Source organism: Pelophylax lessonae, assembly GCF_965119305.1.
Source record: "Pelophylax lessonae genome assembly, chromosome: 10".
In the NCBI taxonomy this organism is placed as follows: domain Eukaryota; kingdom Metazoa; phylum Chordata; class Amphibia; order Anura; family Ranidae; genus Pelophylax; species Pelophylax lessonae.
Genome location: NC_138777.1, coordinates 209,982,451 through 209,999,475, shown reverse-complemented (window position 1 = coordinate 209,999,475; position 17,025 = coordinate 209,982,451). Strand labels below are relative to the sequence as shown.

The 17,025-nt window shown below is 44.3% G+C and overlaps 1 protein-coding gene across 2 annotated transcripts in view; it reads right to left on the bottom strand.

The window, feature by feature from the left end:
* Positions 1-4,330: 4,330 nt before the first annotated feature.
* The window catches only part of KIAA0513, a 129,375-nt gene continuing 116,680 nt past the window's right edge, over positions 4,331-17,025 (bottom strand). For both annotated transcript variants that reach the window (XM_082270420.1, XM_082270421.1), the window contains 3 exons: positions 12,696-12,776; positions 10,193-10,287; positions 4,331-5,146 (listed from right to left, as the gene is read on the bottom strand). In XM_082270420.1, the coding sequence (XP_082126546.1) occupies positions 5,097-5,146; positions 10,193-10,287; positions 12,696-12,776 (226 nt within the window). In that variant the 3' untranslated portion in view covers positions 4,331-5,096. The remainder of the gene's footprint in view (positions 5,147-10,192; positions 10,288-12,695; positions 12,777-17,025) is intronic.

Here is a 17,025-nt window from a genome sequence, read left to right as displayed (position 1 = left end):
AAACATATACTCCCTTATTTTAATTGTTTTACAGCAGCCTTGAAGTGAGATTGTGTTCCAGGTGAACAAAAGCGATGAACTAAATGTGCCCAGAGATACAAGATGGAGGACCTCTTCTGCCTAAAGATGGTCTGGAGGACCTCTTCTGCCTAAAGATGGTCTGGAGGACCTCTTCTGCCTAAAGATGGTCTGGAGGACCTCTTCTGCCTAAAGATGGTCTGGAGGAGCTCTTCTGCCTAAAGATGGCCTGGAGGAGCTCTTCTGCCTAAAGATGGCCTGGAGGAGCTCTTCTGCCTAAAGATGGCCTGGAGGAGCTCTTCTGCCTAAAGATGGCCTGGAGGAGCTCTTCTGCCTAAAGATGGCCTGGAGGAGCTCTTCTGCCTAAAGATGGCCTGGAGGAGCTCTTCTGCCTAAAGATGGCCTGGAGGAGCTCTTCTGCCTAAAGATGGCCTGGAGGAGCTCTTCTGCCTAAAGATGGCCTGGAGGAGCTCTTCTGCCTAAAGATGGCCTGGAGGAGCTCTTCTGCCTAAAGATGGCCTGGAGGAGCTCTTCTGCCGAAAGATGGCCTGGGGGACCTCTTCTGCCTAAAGATGGTCTGGAGGAGCTCTTCTGCCTAAAGATGGCCTGGAGGAGCTCTTCTGCCTAAAGATGGCCTGGAGGACCTCTTCTGCCTAAAGATGGTCTGGAGGAGCTCTTCTGCCTAAAGATGGTCTGGAGGACCTCTTCTGCCTAAAGATGGTCTGGAGGACCTCTTCTGCCTAAAGATGGTCTGGAGGACCTCTTCTGCCTAAAGATCGCCTGTAGGACCTCTTCTGCCTAAAGATGGTCTGGAGGACCTCTTCTGCCTAAAGATGGCCTGAAGGACCTCTTCTGCCTAAAGATGGCCTGAAGGACCTCTTCTGCCTAAAGATGGTCTGGAGGAGCTCTTCTGCCTAAAGATGGTCTGGAGGAGCTCTTCTGCCTAAAGATGGTCTGGAGGACCTCTTCTGCCTAAACATGGTCTCTAAGAACTTTTGGCACAGGAGTACACAGACTCATAAAGGCCCCAACCACCTCCCACGGCTGGCAATGTCAACCCCGTCCTCCTAAATTGGCTGGCCAGATGGCCTTGGTACAGGTTGCTGTAGATATGCAATTATAACCTTCACAGACTGATATAAAACAGACAAAGGAAAGAGAAATTGACATTTGTGACAATTTTTATTATTCGAGTGGTAACGTCCCTTTGAATCAAAAAGCTCAGATATCCGTTAATATGACCGCGTATAAACGTGCACGCGCACACACTCGTCACTTACAAAGCACAACTTGTTCATACAACACAAAAAATTCAAACACCCTCTACAGACCGGTCACTGCACAAAAGGTACAGACCACACGGAGCAAATGGATACAAAATAATGCACAAAGCGACTGACCCCCCCCATAATACTTCAAAACGTCACAGTCCACATAGAGTCCAGTTGGCCCCAAGCATTAGAATAACGATATCAAAGTCATTACAGAGAGATGAAGACACGCCCAGAGCGGGAAACCGGCAATTCCAAGAGAAAGAAAAAAAAAGGCAGGAACAGCGAAAAATTTTTACGGGAAAATGGTGGCACGTAGTCAGAAGGCTTTATAGGGGAACTACAGTCATTTTATTTATGGTACATCTTTTATATCCAAATGAAAGGCTGCAGCACATTTTAGAAGTTTTATTCAAAAGGATTCCGAAGATTCACAATGTATCAATGTGACAGTTATCAAAGTCGTTACATTGCATGCTGAATCCTTCTCCGTAAAGTGTTTAGGAAGTCCTGCAACCTTCATTGGACTCCATTAATGAAGAGTAAGAGCATGATAGCATCCTGTTGCTTGGTGCACATGGTATATTACATGATATATATATATCATTTTTTTTTTAAATTTATATTGAATAATTATATTATTTACTTTAGGTACATTAACATTTAATATAATATACGGTGTGCACCAAGCACACCAAAAGATGTTTAATATAAATGCACACTATATTATCAAAAGTATTGGGACACCTGCCTTTACACACATTAACTTCAATGGCATCCCAGTCTTAGTCTGTAGGGTTCAATATTGAGTTGGCCCACCCAGCTTCAACTCTTCTGGGAAGGCTCTTCTTGATACCTCCCAAAATGCAGTGCATTTGCCAGCATCGGATCGCACCAGATCACCAGATCACATGGTACAAAGCGACAATGCAATCTGGTTGCAGTGCTGTTCCAAATATGCTGCATGCACCTCTTTGGTACGATTTGTGCCCATTAAAAATGCACTAAAATCGCATGTAAACTGAACAGGAATGCGGTGCGGTTCCTATGCGACTCATATGTGGTTCATAGTGTAAACCGAGGCTAAAGGTGAACTAGTTCTTTAAATCTGCTGCAACACAAAGCATTGCTTCCATGGCAGTATGAACAGACCTGGACAGCCATCATATCAATTTGTAGCTGAGCGGTCAGAGGGGGGGGGGGGAGTAAAAACGCAAATTGACAGCCTGTTTTTTTCTGCCCCTTAAGCTAACGATATATTTAGGAGAGCAAGATTCAAGCAGCAAGAAAATCTATCTTTAATATATTTTTTGAATTTCTTCTATGCACTCCAGCAAGGTTTAGCAGGCTTTTCACATTGCTTCTGGCCCGGAAGATACTATGGCCGCCCAGTGCTGCTATTATTATGGGTATGATAATACTGCATTAAAAAAATTATCAGAAAGGTTCTTCCAGAGGCGCTGAGTGTCTCTGCATTGTCTCAGCGAGATATCCTTCTATTTTCAGTGTCAGCGTCAGTATGAGTCAGTGACGCGGCGGTATGACAGAGAGATCTCTTCCCATTATCTGTAAGCGGCTGATCTCCTGAGCAAGCGATAATCTCCCTCCAAACCGCACACACAGCAATAGATTGAGAAGGGGCTTAACCCGTGCCGTGCTGACCGCTCCAGTCTGGAGAGGACCCCATGTCACCCACTCCACCCCATCCCCCAATAGCAATATCACTTCTGCTAATTACACCGAGATTTCCCTTTGTGGTAGAAATTCCTTACGGTAAGAGCAGTCCCGGTGAACCTTACCTAATTACTGAGTTTGGTCCACTGTACTCCTGCAAACTACCAAGGAAGCGCCAATTGGATGAGGGATGTAGCCAATCTCCAATGATTGCGCAACAAAGTAACAGATAAATTGAATCCTCAGTTTACACCAGCTACAAATATTCAAGCAGCATCAAATCAAAATCTATTAAACACCTTACAGTTGTTTTTCTTCCTAAAGCGGAGCTCCACCCAAAAGGTGAAACCCTGCTTGTCTGCCTTCTCCCCCCCTCTGCTGCCACGTTTGGCACATTTTGGGGGGTAAGGGGGAGCGGGTACCTGGTTCTGACGGATACCCGCTCCCACTTCTGGCTCAGTTTACTCCACCCCCCCCTCCTCCTTCCCCTGCAGCAGGCCCATTCACAGAGCGAGCTTCGCACATGCGCAAATGGGAACCAGCTGTGAAGCTGCATGGCTTCACTGCTGGTTTCCCTTAGTGGAGATGGCGGCGGCAGCACCAGCTAGCCGGCTCGGGTGCAGACATCGCTGGATCCCTGGACCGGAAAGCGCTCCAATATTAAAAAGTCAGCAGCTACAGTATTTCTAGCTGCTGACTAATTTTTTTCTGAAGGAGCCTGGCGCTCCTCTTTAAAGCAGCCACAGCCTAAGTATAAAAGCCTGTCCCCTGCTACCAGCTGCAGGGCAAGAATCGTTGAGCTCTGTGTGGAAGCAGTGGCCTCTCTGCAGAGGTCCAACATAGTCTCCTGCAAACTGCTGATTGGAGAGCTCAAGATCTAATAGGGGGCATAATGGACCTCAGCAGAGAGACCACTGCTTCCACGCAGAGAACAAGGGCCTTTCTCTGCAGAATGCTGGCAAGGGAAAGTTTAAGCACCCATTCAGACTGGCGAGACATGACTTGCTGGGGCGACCTGTGAAGTCGCGGTGCACAGCGTGCACCGTGACCTCGGCGCGACTTGCAGGGACTTCATATAACTGAAGTCAATGCAAGTCGCCTCCAGGTCGCCCCAAAGTAGTACAGGACCCTTTTTTAAGTCGGAGCGACTTGTGTCGCTCCTATTAGAACGGGTCCTGTACTATTCAATGGCGACCGACCGCGACTTGTCAGGCGACCAAGTCGCCTGACAAGTCGCGCTAGTATGAATGGACCCTTAATCTACTCAGGCTGTGGCTAATTTCTTAAGATTTTGGACAGTTTGAGGCCTTTGGTATGTATTTCGTTTATTTTAAAAAATTTTAACATTTCAAGGCTGCAAATTAACTTGTAACTTTGTTAAAACTTGGCCTTGGAAAACCGCCTGTTTGCCGAGTTCCCGCTCTCACAACTTCTTTAACAAAAGCAAAACAAAAACATTTTCTCTGCAGTAGTCGAATTCCTCAAAAGACAAAGTACTGGTCATTAAATGAGTAAACAGCTCAAACATCCATACAGTGTAACTACAATTCTATTCACTGTACCTAAAAACACCAAAAATCACAAGAAAGCGATACAGGAGGTCTTCCCAGATCGACGAGACGTAATAAAATCGCAGCCGTGTCCGAGCCATGGTGTGTGCGGCACACTCCGAGCGGGACAGGGCTCAACTCCCACTCCATCCTTGCTCATAAAAAAATAAAGAATGTATATCTCTCTCCCTAGAACACTGCGGATCCAAAATATACAGACAACACTTCTAATAAATACTCTGATCTCTGTAGTAGACAAAAGACTATTGCGGAAAATATAGACTCTACAGCATGCGTAAGCGACCAGAAGCTGCCCAGTGGTGGGGGAAGTACAAGTCCCATTGCTGGCAGGGGATGCTGAGACCTGAATTCCCTCCACCACTTGGGGGGGCTGTAGAACAGCAATTTTACAGCTCCCCGCCACCTGTATTTTTCCCTCCCCTACCCACGCTCGTCCTCATGGACAAATATCACAGTCTAGAGAAGGGCGGCAAAAGGACAGCATGCAGATCGTCAGCGTTCTTGCAATTCCCTTTTTTCAATACTGAGATGTGTGTTAGGGGTACTGGCTCCTCCCCTTGCGCTACTCCACTGCCATTTGCTCGATGTGGTCTGTGAGCTGTTTATATTTCTCTGAAAGAAAAAAAAATGCACCAATAATGTTCAGAGCATCATTATGCACAATTAATTTACTATAGTTATATTTAAAGAAAAACAATTATGTATATATATATATATATATATATATATATATATATAAACACACACACACACACTATAATTATATATATATATATATATATATATATATATATATATATATATATATATACATACATACATATACATATATACACACACACACACACATATATATATATATATATATACACAGTATCTCACAAAAGTGAGTACACCCCTCACATTTTTCTAAATATTTTATTATATATTTTCATGTGACAACACTGAAGAAATAACACTTTGCTACAATGTAAAGTAGTGAGTATACAGCTTGTATAACAGTGTAAATTTGCTGTCCCCTCAAAATAACTCAACACACAGCCATTAAACGCGCTGGCAACAAAAGCGAGTACACCTCTAAGTGACAATGTCCAAATTGGGCCCAATTTTCCCTCCCCAGTGTCATGTGACTCGTTAGTGTTACAAGGTCTCCGGTATGAATGGGGAGCAGGTGTGGTAAATTTGTTGTTATCGCTCTCACTCTCTCATACTGCTCACTGGATGATCAACATGGCACCTCATGGCAAAGAACTCTGAGGATCTGAAAAAAAAAATGGTTTCTCTACCGAAAAAAATGGCCTAGGCTATAAGAAGATTGCCAAGACCCTGAAACTGAGCTGCAGCACGGTGGCCAAGACCATACATCGGTTTATGGGACAGGTTACACTCAGAACAGGCCTCGCCATGGTCGACCAAAGAAGTTAAGAGCACGTGCTCAGCTTCATATCCAGAGGTTGTCTTTGGGAAATAGACGTATAAGTGCTGCCAGCATTGCTGCAGAGGTTGAAGTGGTCTGATGAGACCAAGATAAACTTATTTGGTTCAGATGGTGTCAAGCATGTGTGGCAGCAACCAGGTGAAGAGTACAAAGACAAGTGTGTCTTGCCTACAGTCAAGCATGGTGGTGGGAGTGTCATAGTCTGGGGCTGCATGAGTGCTGCCAGCACTGGGGTGCTACAGTTCATTGAGGGAACCATGAATGCCAACATGTACTGTGACATACTGAAGCAGAGCATGATCCCCCTCCCTTCAGAGACTGGGCCGCCGGGCAATATTCCAACATAACAACCCTAGACACACCTCTAAGACGACCACTGCCTTGCTAAAGAAGCTGAGGGTAAAGGTGATGGACTGGCCAAGCATGTCTCCAGACCTAAACCCTATTGAGCATCTGTGGGGCATCCTCAAACAGAAGGTGGAGGAGCGCAAGGTCTCTAACATCCATCAGCTCCATGATATCGTCATAGAGGACTGGAAGAGGACTCCAGTGGCAACCTGTGAAGCTCTGGTGAACTCCATGCCCAAGAGGGTTAAGGCAGTGCTGGAAAATAATGGTGGCCACACAAAATATTGACACTTTGGGCCCAATTTGGACATTTTCACTTAAGGGTGTACTCACTTTTGATGCCAGCGGTTTAGACATTAATGGCTGTGTGTTGTTATTTTGAGCGGATAGCAAATTTACACTGTTATAAAAGCTGTACACTCACTACTTTACATTGTAGCAAAGTGTCATTTCTTCAGTGTTGTCACATGAAAAGATATAACAATATGTTTACAAATATTTGAGGGGTGTACTCACTTTTGTGATATACTGCATTAGAGATGCACTAAAAAAGCCACGATTTTACTGTGCTCATGGTGTGTTTTTCATAGGTCATGTGACTCAAAAGCCAACATTGGTGCGTTATTGATGCATTCTTGCTGGGGCTTCAATGCATTCCAATGCGAGCATTATATTTAATAATATTTTATATTTAAGAACATAAAAAATTGTTATAATTAATTTTATATTTAATATTATGAAAAATGTAATTTGTGTGCTTATTATAAATTTATATTAATTTATTATATAAAATGGATAAGTATACAGATTTATTTTTAGGATATTAAATATAAAATTAATTAGAATAGAACATTATACATACTGTATATATAGTATAAATATATATATTTTTTTTCTTTTATATTAATAAAAATACCAGTAAATATAAAAAATGTAATATCTGTATACTTTTACATTTTATATAATCCTTTAAATACAAAATATTCTACACACACACACACGTCAAAAGTATTGGGACGCCTGCCTTTACATGCATATGAACTTTATTGGCATCTCAGTCTTAGTCTGTAGGGTTCAATATTGAGTTGGCCCACCCTTTACAGCTATAACAGCTTCAACTCCTCTGGGAAGGCTGTCCACAAGGTTTAGGAGTGTGTCTATGGGAATGTTTGACCATTCTTCCAGAAACGCATTTGTGAGGTCAAGCACTGATGTTGGACGAGAAGGCCTGGCTCGTAGTCTCTGCTCTAATCCATCCCAAAGGTTTTTCTTTTGTGCACAGGTCTAAATCATTTGGTGGAGGGAGGTTTATGGTATGGGGTTGTTTTTCAGTGGTTGGGCTTGGCCCCCTAGTTCCAGTGAAGGGAGATCTTAGGCGTCAGCATACCAAGACATTTTGGACAATTTCATGCTCCAAACTTTGTGAAATGCCGCTTCCTGTTCAAACATGACTGCGCACCAGTGCACAAAGCAAGGTCCATAAAGACATGTATGAGTGAGTTTGGGGTGGAGGAATTTGACTGGCCTGACATCAACCCGATAGAACACCTTTGGGATGAATTAGAAGCAGAGACTGCGAGTCAGGCCTTCTCATCCAACATCAGTGCCTTACCTCACAAATGTGCTTCTGGGAGAATGGTATAACATTCCCATAGACTGGGATGCCATTAAAGTTTATGTGTGTGTAATAGCAGGTGTCCCAATACTTTTGGCAATATCGTTTATACAGTTGTGCTCATAAGTTTACATACCCCGGCAGAGTTTATGATTTCTTGACCATTTTTCAAAGAATATGAATGATAACACAAAAACTTTTCTTTCACTCATGGTTAGTGTTTGGCTGAAGCCATTTATTATCAATCAACTGTGTTTACTCTTTTTAAATCATGACAACAGAAACTACCCAAATGACCCTGATCAAAAGTTTACATACCCCAATTCTTGATGCAGTGTATTGCCCCCTTTAACATCAATGACAGCTTGAAGTCTTTTGTGGTAATGGTAAAGCTGCCCATTCTTCCTGGCAAAAAGCCTCCAGTTCCTGTAAATTCTTGGGCTGTATGGCATGAGCTGCATGTTTGAGATCTCCCCAGAGTGGCTCAATGATATTGAGGTCAGGAGACTGAGATGGCCACTCCAGAACCTTCACTTTATTCTGCTGTAGCCAATGACAGGTGGACTTGGCCTTGTGTTTAGGATCATTGTCATGTTGGAATGTCCAAGTACGTCCCATGCGCACTGTCCCAATAGTGGAGGAAAATGCTAATTTTCCTCCAGTATATTTTGATAATATACTGCATTCATCTTGCCATAACTTCTGACCAAATTTCCTGTGCCTTTGTAGCTCACACATCCCCAAAACATCAGTGATCCACCTCCGTGTTTCACAGTAGGAATGGTGTACCTTTCATCATAGGCCTTGTTGACTCCTCTCCAAATGTAGTGTTTATGGCTGTGGCCAAAAAGCTCAGTTTTGGTCTCATCACTCCAAATGACTTTGTGTCAGAAGGTTTGAGACTTGTCTCTGTGCTGTTTGGCGTATTGTAAGTGGGATACTTTGTGGCATTTGCATAGTAATGGCTTTCTTCTGGCGACTCGACCATACAGCCCATCATTCTTCAAGTGCCTCCTTATTGTGCATCTTGAAAACAGCCACACCACATGTTTTCAGAGAGTTCTGTATTTCACCTGAAGTTATTTGTGGGGTTTTTCTTTGCATCCCGAACAATTTTCCTGGCAGTTGTGGCTGAAATTTTAGTTGGTCTACCTGACCGTGGTTTTGGTTTCAACAGAACCCCTCATTTTCCACTTCTTGATTGAGTTTGAACACTGCTGATTCACATTCTCAATTCCTTGCATATCTTTTTATATCCCTTTCCTGTTTTATTTAGTTCAACCACCTTTTCCCGCAGATCCTTGAACAATTCTTTTGCTTTCCCCATGACTCAGAATCCAGAAACGTCAGTGCAGCACTGGATGAAAGATGCAAGGGTCTGTCAGGAGTCCAGAAACTCATTGACCTTTTATACACACACACTAATTACAACTAACAGATCACAGGTGAGGATGGGAACCTTTAATAGCCTTTCAAACCCCTTTGTGTCAACTTGTGTGCATGTTATCAGGCCAAAATCCCCGGGGTGTGTAAACTTTTGATCAGGGTCATTTGGGTACTTTCTGTTTTCATTATGATTTAAAAAAAAAATACAATTGATTGATAATAAATGGCTTCAGCCAAACACTAACCATGAGTGAAAGAAAAGTTTTTGTGTTATCATTCATATTCTTGGAAAAATGGCCAAGAAATCATAAATTCTGCCAGGGTGGGTATACTTATGAGCACAAGTGTGTGTGTGTATTTATTTATATATATATATATATATATATATATATATATATATATATATATATATATATATATATATATAGACACACACATACATATATATATAAAAATATATTTATACATTATATTATTTATTATAGGTATACAGACATTTATTTTTTAGAAAAATAACAGATCTGCAACATTTTCACCTCTCTTACTTCTAAAGTCATTGTCAATCTTTTTAAATCTGCAGAATTTCTTAAAATATTTGGTGATCCTGCCATGAAGGACCTTTTCCAAGGACTTCCTGGTATAGGGTGACAACACTCCCTCTCTGTCTCTCCATTGTGCTCCAATAGGGTCACCCAGCCACACAGGCTTTCAACAACACAGATGGATCCATCCTGCTCTCAATTCAGCTGCCAATACAGGCACTGATTAGGTCATATGGCTTGTTACCAAAAAGAGAAATATGTACCAATTGTGCCACACAATGACTTATAAATTCAGTCTGCTGCAAGTAACCCCCCCTCCCCCTCCTCACCTTCATCTAGGTTTCCAATCACAGCTTGTTTTTTTAAAAAGTCGCTGCACAGCTTCTTACTGAGTCCGAATGCCAACATATTGTGTGTGAACGTCCTGCAGACAAAAGAATGAGGAAATGTTGTGAAATTAAAAGATCTTTTACATGGGCCGTGTCGGCTGTGTGGATGGATGGATGCCCTGCTGAGTCATAGTGAGGTGGGGCAGATGTGACTTATATGCCATCTATGCCTGTTCAGTGTTCACGGATCCTTGTTGGAATTTTGGGTGTCCATTTACATCAGACTCTCCAATCCATCATATTAGGTTCAGAAAGGATCTGGAGGGACTTAATTGGAGCTTCTGAACAGGTCCGCCTGAGAAACTGACAGTACCATGTGTGAAAACCCCTCAATGTGAAGGTGTATTGTTACAATGTAACCGCCATGGAATATCCTCCAATACAATGTAACCCACCATGGAATATCCTTGATTACAATCTAACCACAATGGAATCTATTGTTACCATGTAACCGCCATGGAATATGCTCAGTTACAATGTAATCATCACCATGGAATATCCTCAGTTACAATGTAACCACCATGGAATATCCTCAGTTACAATGTAACCACCATGGAATATCCTCAGTTACAATGTAACCACCATGGAATATCCTCAGTTACAATGTAACCACCATGGAATATTCTCCGAGGATATTCCATGATGGTTACATAGTAACAGAGGATATTCCATGGGGGTTACATTGTAATGGAGGGTATTCCATGGTGGTTACATTGAAACTGAGGATATTCCATGGTTGGGGTGAGGGGTGTACACACTGCCAATAATGCCAACATGCACTGTGACATAACATACTAAACCAGAGCATGATCCCCCTCCTTTTGGAGACTGGGACATATTCCAATATATCGACCCCAAACACACCTCCAAGACGACCACTGCCTTGCTAATGAAGCTGAGAGTAAAGGTGATGGACTGGCCAAGCATTTCTCCAGACCTAAACCCTATTGAGCATCTGTGGGGCATCCTCAAACAGAAGGTGGAGGAGCGCAAGGTCTCTAACATCCACCAGCTCTCTGATGTCATCATGGAGGAGTGGAAGAGAACTCCAGTGGCAACCTGTGAAGCTCTGGTGAACTCCATGATTGGGAGGGTTAAGGCAGTGCTGGAAAATAATGGTGGCCACACAAAATATTGACACTTTGGGCCCAATGTGGACATTTTAACTTAGGGGTGTACTCACTTTTGTTGCCAGCGGTTTAGACATTAATGGCTGTGTGGTGAGTTATTTTGAGGGGACAGAAAATTTACACTGTTATACCAGCTGTACACTCACTACTTTACATTGTAGCAAAGTGTCATTTCTTCAGTGTTGTCACATGAAAAGGTATAATAAAATATTTACAAAAATGTGAGGGGTGTACTTACTTTTGTGAGATACTGTATTTCCTATGGTGAATACATTGTAACAGAGAACATTTTATGGTGATTACATTGTAACAGAGTATATTCCATGGTGGTTTGTAACTGTATAGTAATTAAACTTATTGCTCTCTAAGGGTCCTTTCACACGGGCGCTCCGTATGTCCGTATTTCATCCCATTTTTTTGCGGGTGATATACGGACATAATGCGTGTCAATGGGATTGCGGATGTCAGTGGATGACCATCCGCTGACATCCGATTTGCGTCCTTTCCGATCAGTTCAGTTTTTTTGAACGGAACAGAACCCTATTTTTCTTCCATTTAAAAAAATGGAAAGGACGCAAAATCGGATGTCAGCTGTGTCATCCGCTGACATCCGCAATCCCATTGACATGCATTATGTCCGTATATCACCCGCAAATGGATGGGATGATAAACGGACATACGGAGCGGATGACACAAGTGTCATCCATGTCCGTTAAAAAAAAAAAAAAAGTGCCGAAGCGGATCAAAAAACGATCCGCCCCGTGTGAAAGGACCCTAAGTGTCCAATCACACTGGTACGACTTGTCAGGCGACTTGGTCAGCCTGACAAGTCACGCACCATCGCGTCCCATAGTGTAGTACAGGACCAGTTCTAATAGGAGCGACTCAAGTCGCTCCGACTTCGAAAAAGGGTCCTGTACTACTTCGGGGCGACCTGGAGCAACTTGCACAGACATTAATTTTATGAAGTCCGTGCAAGTCGTGCCGAAGTCGCGGTGCACGCGACTTCACAGGTCGCCCCAAAAGTTGTGCCGCTTCAGTGTGAACCGGCACTTAGCATTACCATTCCCCTTCTAAAGATATCAGTTGCTCCGGTAGTACATTCACCAACTCCCAACACTATTACAGGGCCCCTGTCAGTGCTGGGGTGATCTCTGTACTGTTAGGCACACTCAGGAGTCAGGAAGCTGCTTTGCAATTGGCATAGAGTCAGAGAGAAATAATAAATATTCCATAGATAATGATTTACATTTCCAGTATTGTGATTCTGGTGACTCATACATGGAAATTCAGCATTGTGGAATAGGACGTACCCGAGCTGCCCGAAGGTGATGTTCTCGTTAAATTGCAGGCTGTCGTCTCGCTCCTCCTGCGTCATGTGATACCACCTATCTCTGGCAGGGGGGTAAAAGATACACAGTCAGTCACAGCACCCTATTACAGTGACTAGGACAGCCCAGACACAACGGTCACCCATAGGCATGCTGGGAACTTGTAGTGCCTGGACCACCTGGACAGACAGAAGATACATTGTACATACACACACATATATATATATATATAAATATATACATTGTATACCCGGGGAATAATTCCCATACACCTGTGAAATGAGACTTTGCGTCACCATGTATCACTATGAAATAAAATAATTTACTTCTTCAGAAGATCATAAAATCCTACTGTAATTCCATCAGGAGAAAGCTGAAATCAGGCTTGCAGAGAGGTGGACAGGATGTGATGTCATTGTGGGTGTGCCTTAGACTATGAAGGACCTTCACTATGGCTCCGCATACAGGATAATGGAACTTCCTTGTTCTCTTTACAAGGCTATAAGATACAACCATACAATCCGCCCCATGCTAACCTCCCGCCTCCCCTATAGTCTCACACAGTTGTAGCGGCTCCTCTCCTGAACTGAAACGGCTTACTCTGATTTCACTGCACACTGTGAGCTTTTCACAATGTGCATTAGAAGCTGCAGCAAGTCAGATAGAGCGCCGCCTCATTTCCTGGCTGGAGGACTTCCAGCATCATGTAGCACTTTCTTCCTAAGCCTGTCCCCAGACATCACATGCAGGTGGTCTGCAAGCAAATGCCACCTGCTAAAGAATGCCCACTCACCCACCAAGGCATTTTGATATTTGCATTAAAGTGTTACTAAACCCACAACAGTAAAATCAGTCTGTATTTGCAGTAAAGCATGCTTGTTATACTCACTGTGGAAGGGCTTAATCCTCTGCATTTTGTAAAAAGCCTGTTTGATCCTGTCTTCCCTGATCCTCCCCTTCCTCCACTGTCCCCAATCCATCTCCTGATAATACAGAAGCTTGAGGGCAATCTGCACATGCTCAGTTTGGTGTGTATTGCTAGAGTTTTTTTTTTTTTTTTCTTGGGAGGGTGCATGTGATCAGCACAGAGCCAATCAGCACTGTCCAGACAGAAGGTCAGGGGTCCTGCAGCCTCATAGGACAGTCAGAGTAGAATGAAAACTCTTTCTACAAGCTTTAACCAGACACTGATAGAAGTCACAAGACTGCTATATACTGCTGATGAGAAAAAGGTATTTAGCAGTTTATATTTAATAAAATAACTGCATTTCCATGTTCTGTGTACTGTGGGAGAGCAGGTATAGTGACTACAGGCTCCTGGGTTTACTAACACCTCAATTCCTCCCAAGTGCAGACCCAGCACTTCCATCAGGACCTGAGGGCTCTTGTGGGGGGCTGTGATGTGTTCAGAAGTTGTGTACAGCACCTTGCCGGTGTCCTGTCGAATAATGCCTCCAGTCGAAAAATGCATTAGACGCACTGCGCATGCGCAGTACGTGATGTCACTCCAGCTGATTTTTTCGATCAGCTGGGGTTGACGTATTCAGTGCGCATGCGCAGTCCATCGGATGCATTTTTCGACGGGCGACAGAATCTTAAATGTCAAGATTCCGCCTCGCTCTCTGCGCATGTGCGCGACGGCAACCCTATTCTTATTGGGCGGATAATTCTTTTTTTTTTTTATTTATTGGACGGATTGTTTATTTTAGTAAATTGCGGGAATATTGTCGTGAGCACAGCTTGGACGGGGACACATAGAAGTATATCTGGATACTGATGTAAGGGGGCACTCCGATGGGGATACTGAGATAAGGGGACACTGAGGTAAGGGGGTGCTGAGGTAAGGGGGGCACTCCGATGGGGATACTCATGTAAGGAGGCACTCCGATGGGGATGCTGAGGTAAGGGGGGCACTCCGATGGGGACACTCATGTAAGGAGGCACTCCGATGGGGACACTCATGTAAGGAGGCACCTTTCCGATGGGGACACTCATGTAAGGAGGCACTCCGATGGGGACACTCATGTAAGGAGGCCCCTTTCCGATGGGGACACTCATGTAAGGAGGCACTCCGATGGGGACACTCATGTAAGGAGGCCCCTTTCCGATGGGGACACATGTAAGGAGGCACCTTTCCGATGGGGACACTCATGTAAGGAGGCACCTTTCCGATGGGGACACTCATGTAAGGAGGCACCTTTCCGATGGGGACACTCATGTAAGGAGGCACTCTGATGGGGACACTCGTGTAAGGAGGCACCTTTCCGATGGGGACACTCATGTAAGGAGGCACCTTTCCGATGGGGACACTCATGTAAGGAGGCACTCCGATGGGGACACTCATGTAAGGAGGCACTCCGATGGGGACACTCATGTAAGGAGGCACTCCGATGGGGACACTCATGTAAGGAGGCACTCCGATGGGGACACTCATGTAAGGAGGCACTCCGATGGGGACACTCATGTAAGGAGGCACTCCGATGGGGACACTCATGTAAGGAGGCACTCCGATGGGGACACTCATGTAAGGAGGCACTCCGATGGGGAAACTGATTTAAGTAGGCACTTTCAGCCAGCATTGCATAGACACACTCAGAGACCCAGTGATGACATCACTGGGTCTAAAATAAAATATATAATGAAAATGTCATTATCACATTGATGAGGTGGGAGGGGAAACTGGGAAGACAAATATAAGCAGATTAGACTTCAGCTTTAAGGTTTCTCTCACCATAGAAATCATTATATCGGGGAAATTGGGTGGCGTCATGTGACAGGCAGAGTACAGCGGGACAATATGACCTTCTCCGTCTAGAACATATTATACACAAAGAAAGTGTCAAATTTACAGGAAGACGGGGAAGAAAAGGCAGATCAGTGTGCTGTGCGTCAGTCGGGAGCTGTAATTACGGCTGGGAGGCAGATAAAGAGCAGTCATTAGGATATCTGGAAGGGGCCGTCTCCTATTCTAGGCCTCCCGGCGTGCAGCTGGAGAACAGAAGATGTGTCACCCCACAGAGGGGCCATCAATGGCAGTGAGTGGGTATGGGAACGCTGGGGGAGGCAGGGGGTGTCAAATAAAGGGGGGGGCGGACATCTCGAAAAGCCGCATTTATCACATCAGTCGCCTTTTTATCCTATCTGCATTTCTACCCAGGTGGGCCTATTAACCCCGTGTTCCCAGAGCCTGACACTAATACAATCACACAACCTCTCAAGTCCACATTAATACAATTCTAACATTTTCCAACATACAGCAACAATGTCATTTTCCAGCAAAGCTTGATGAGCTCCAATCAGTGGCTTTGCCTAGTCTGAGGTGATGTCATCAGTCTTCTGCAGGCAGGAGGAAGAATTTCCTTAAAGTGTTCCTAAACCCAGGAGCCTGCAGTCACTATATCTGCTCTCCCACAGTACACAGAACATGGAAATCCAATTATTATAATAAATATAAACTGCTAAATACCTTTTCTCATCAGCAGTTTTGTGACTTTTATCAATGTCTGGTTAAAGCTTGTAGGAGTTTTCTTCCTCCTCTTGACTATCCTATGGGGCTGCATGACCCCTGACCCTCTGTCTGGACAGTGCTGATTGGCTCTGTGCTAATCACATCCATAAAAAAATAAAATTATCTAGCAATACACATCAAACTGAGCATGTGCAGAGTGACTCCAAAGGCTCTGTCTTATCTGCAGTTGGATTGGGGACAGTGGAAGAAGGGGAGGATCACAAGAGACAGGATCTAACAGCCTTTTTACACAATGTGCAGGATTAAGAGGGTCAGGGGTCAATGCAGCCTCATAGGACAGTCAGAGGAGAAAGAAAACTCCTACAAGGTTCCACAGTGAGAACAACAAGAATGCTGTACTGCACGTGTGTCAAACACAAGGCCCGCGGGCCGAATGCGCCCCTCCAGGCCATTTCATGTGGCCCTCAACCTCTCCTGCAGCTACCCCCTCATCTCTGTTCCTACCTTGTCTCAGCAGTCGGCAGCACGGCAGCAGAGAGGAGAACAGAACTCCTCATATAGATTTTGTACCTCTCTGTTCAGGTGCAGCACCACCTCATCTCTAGCTCCCCTGGTCTCAGCATTCAGCAAACTCCAGCCCTCCGCTGGTTCTCCTCCAGACCGTGCACTTTCTGCTTCCCAGCTCCATCCCAGCCTCTTCCAGGAAGCAGCATAAGATAAAGAGGGTGCACTGTGATGTAAGGGAGGGTGGAGAACTTTTCACTTCTGATAGTGGGGGGCTCTTGACATCTGATGTACGGTGAGGTGCTCTGGACATCTAATCTTACAGATATAACCGGCCCT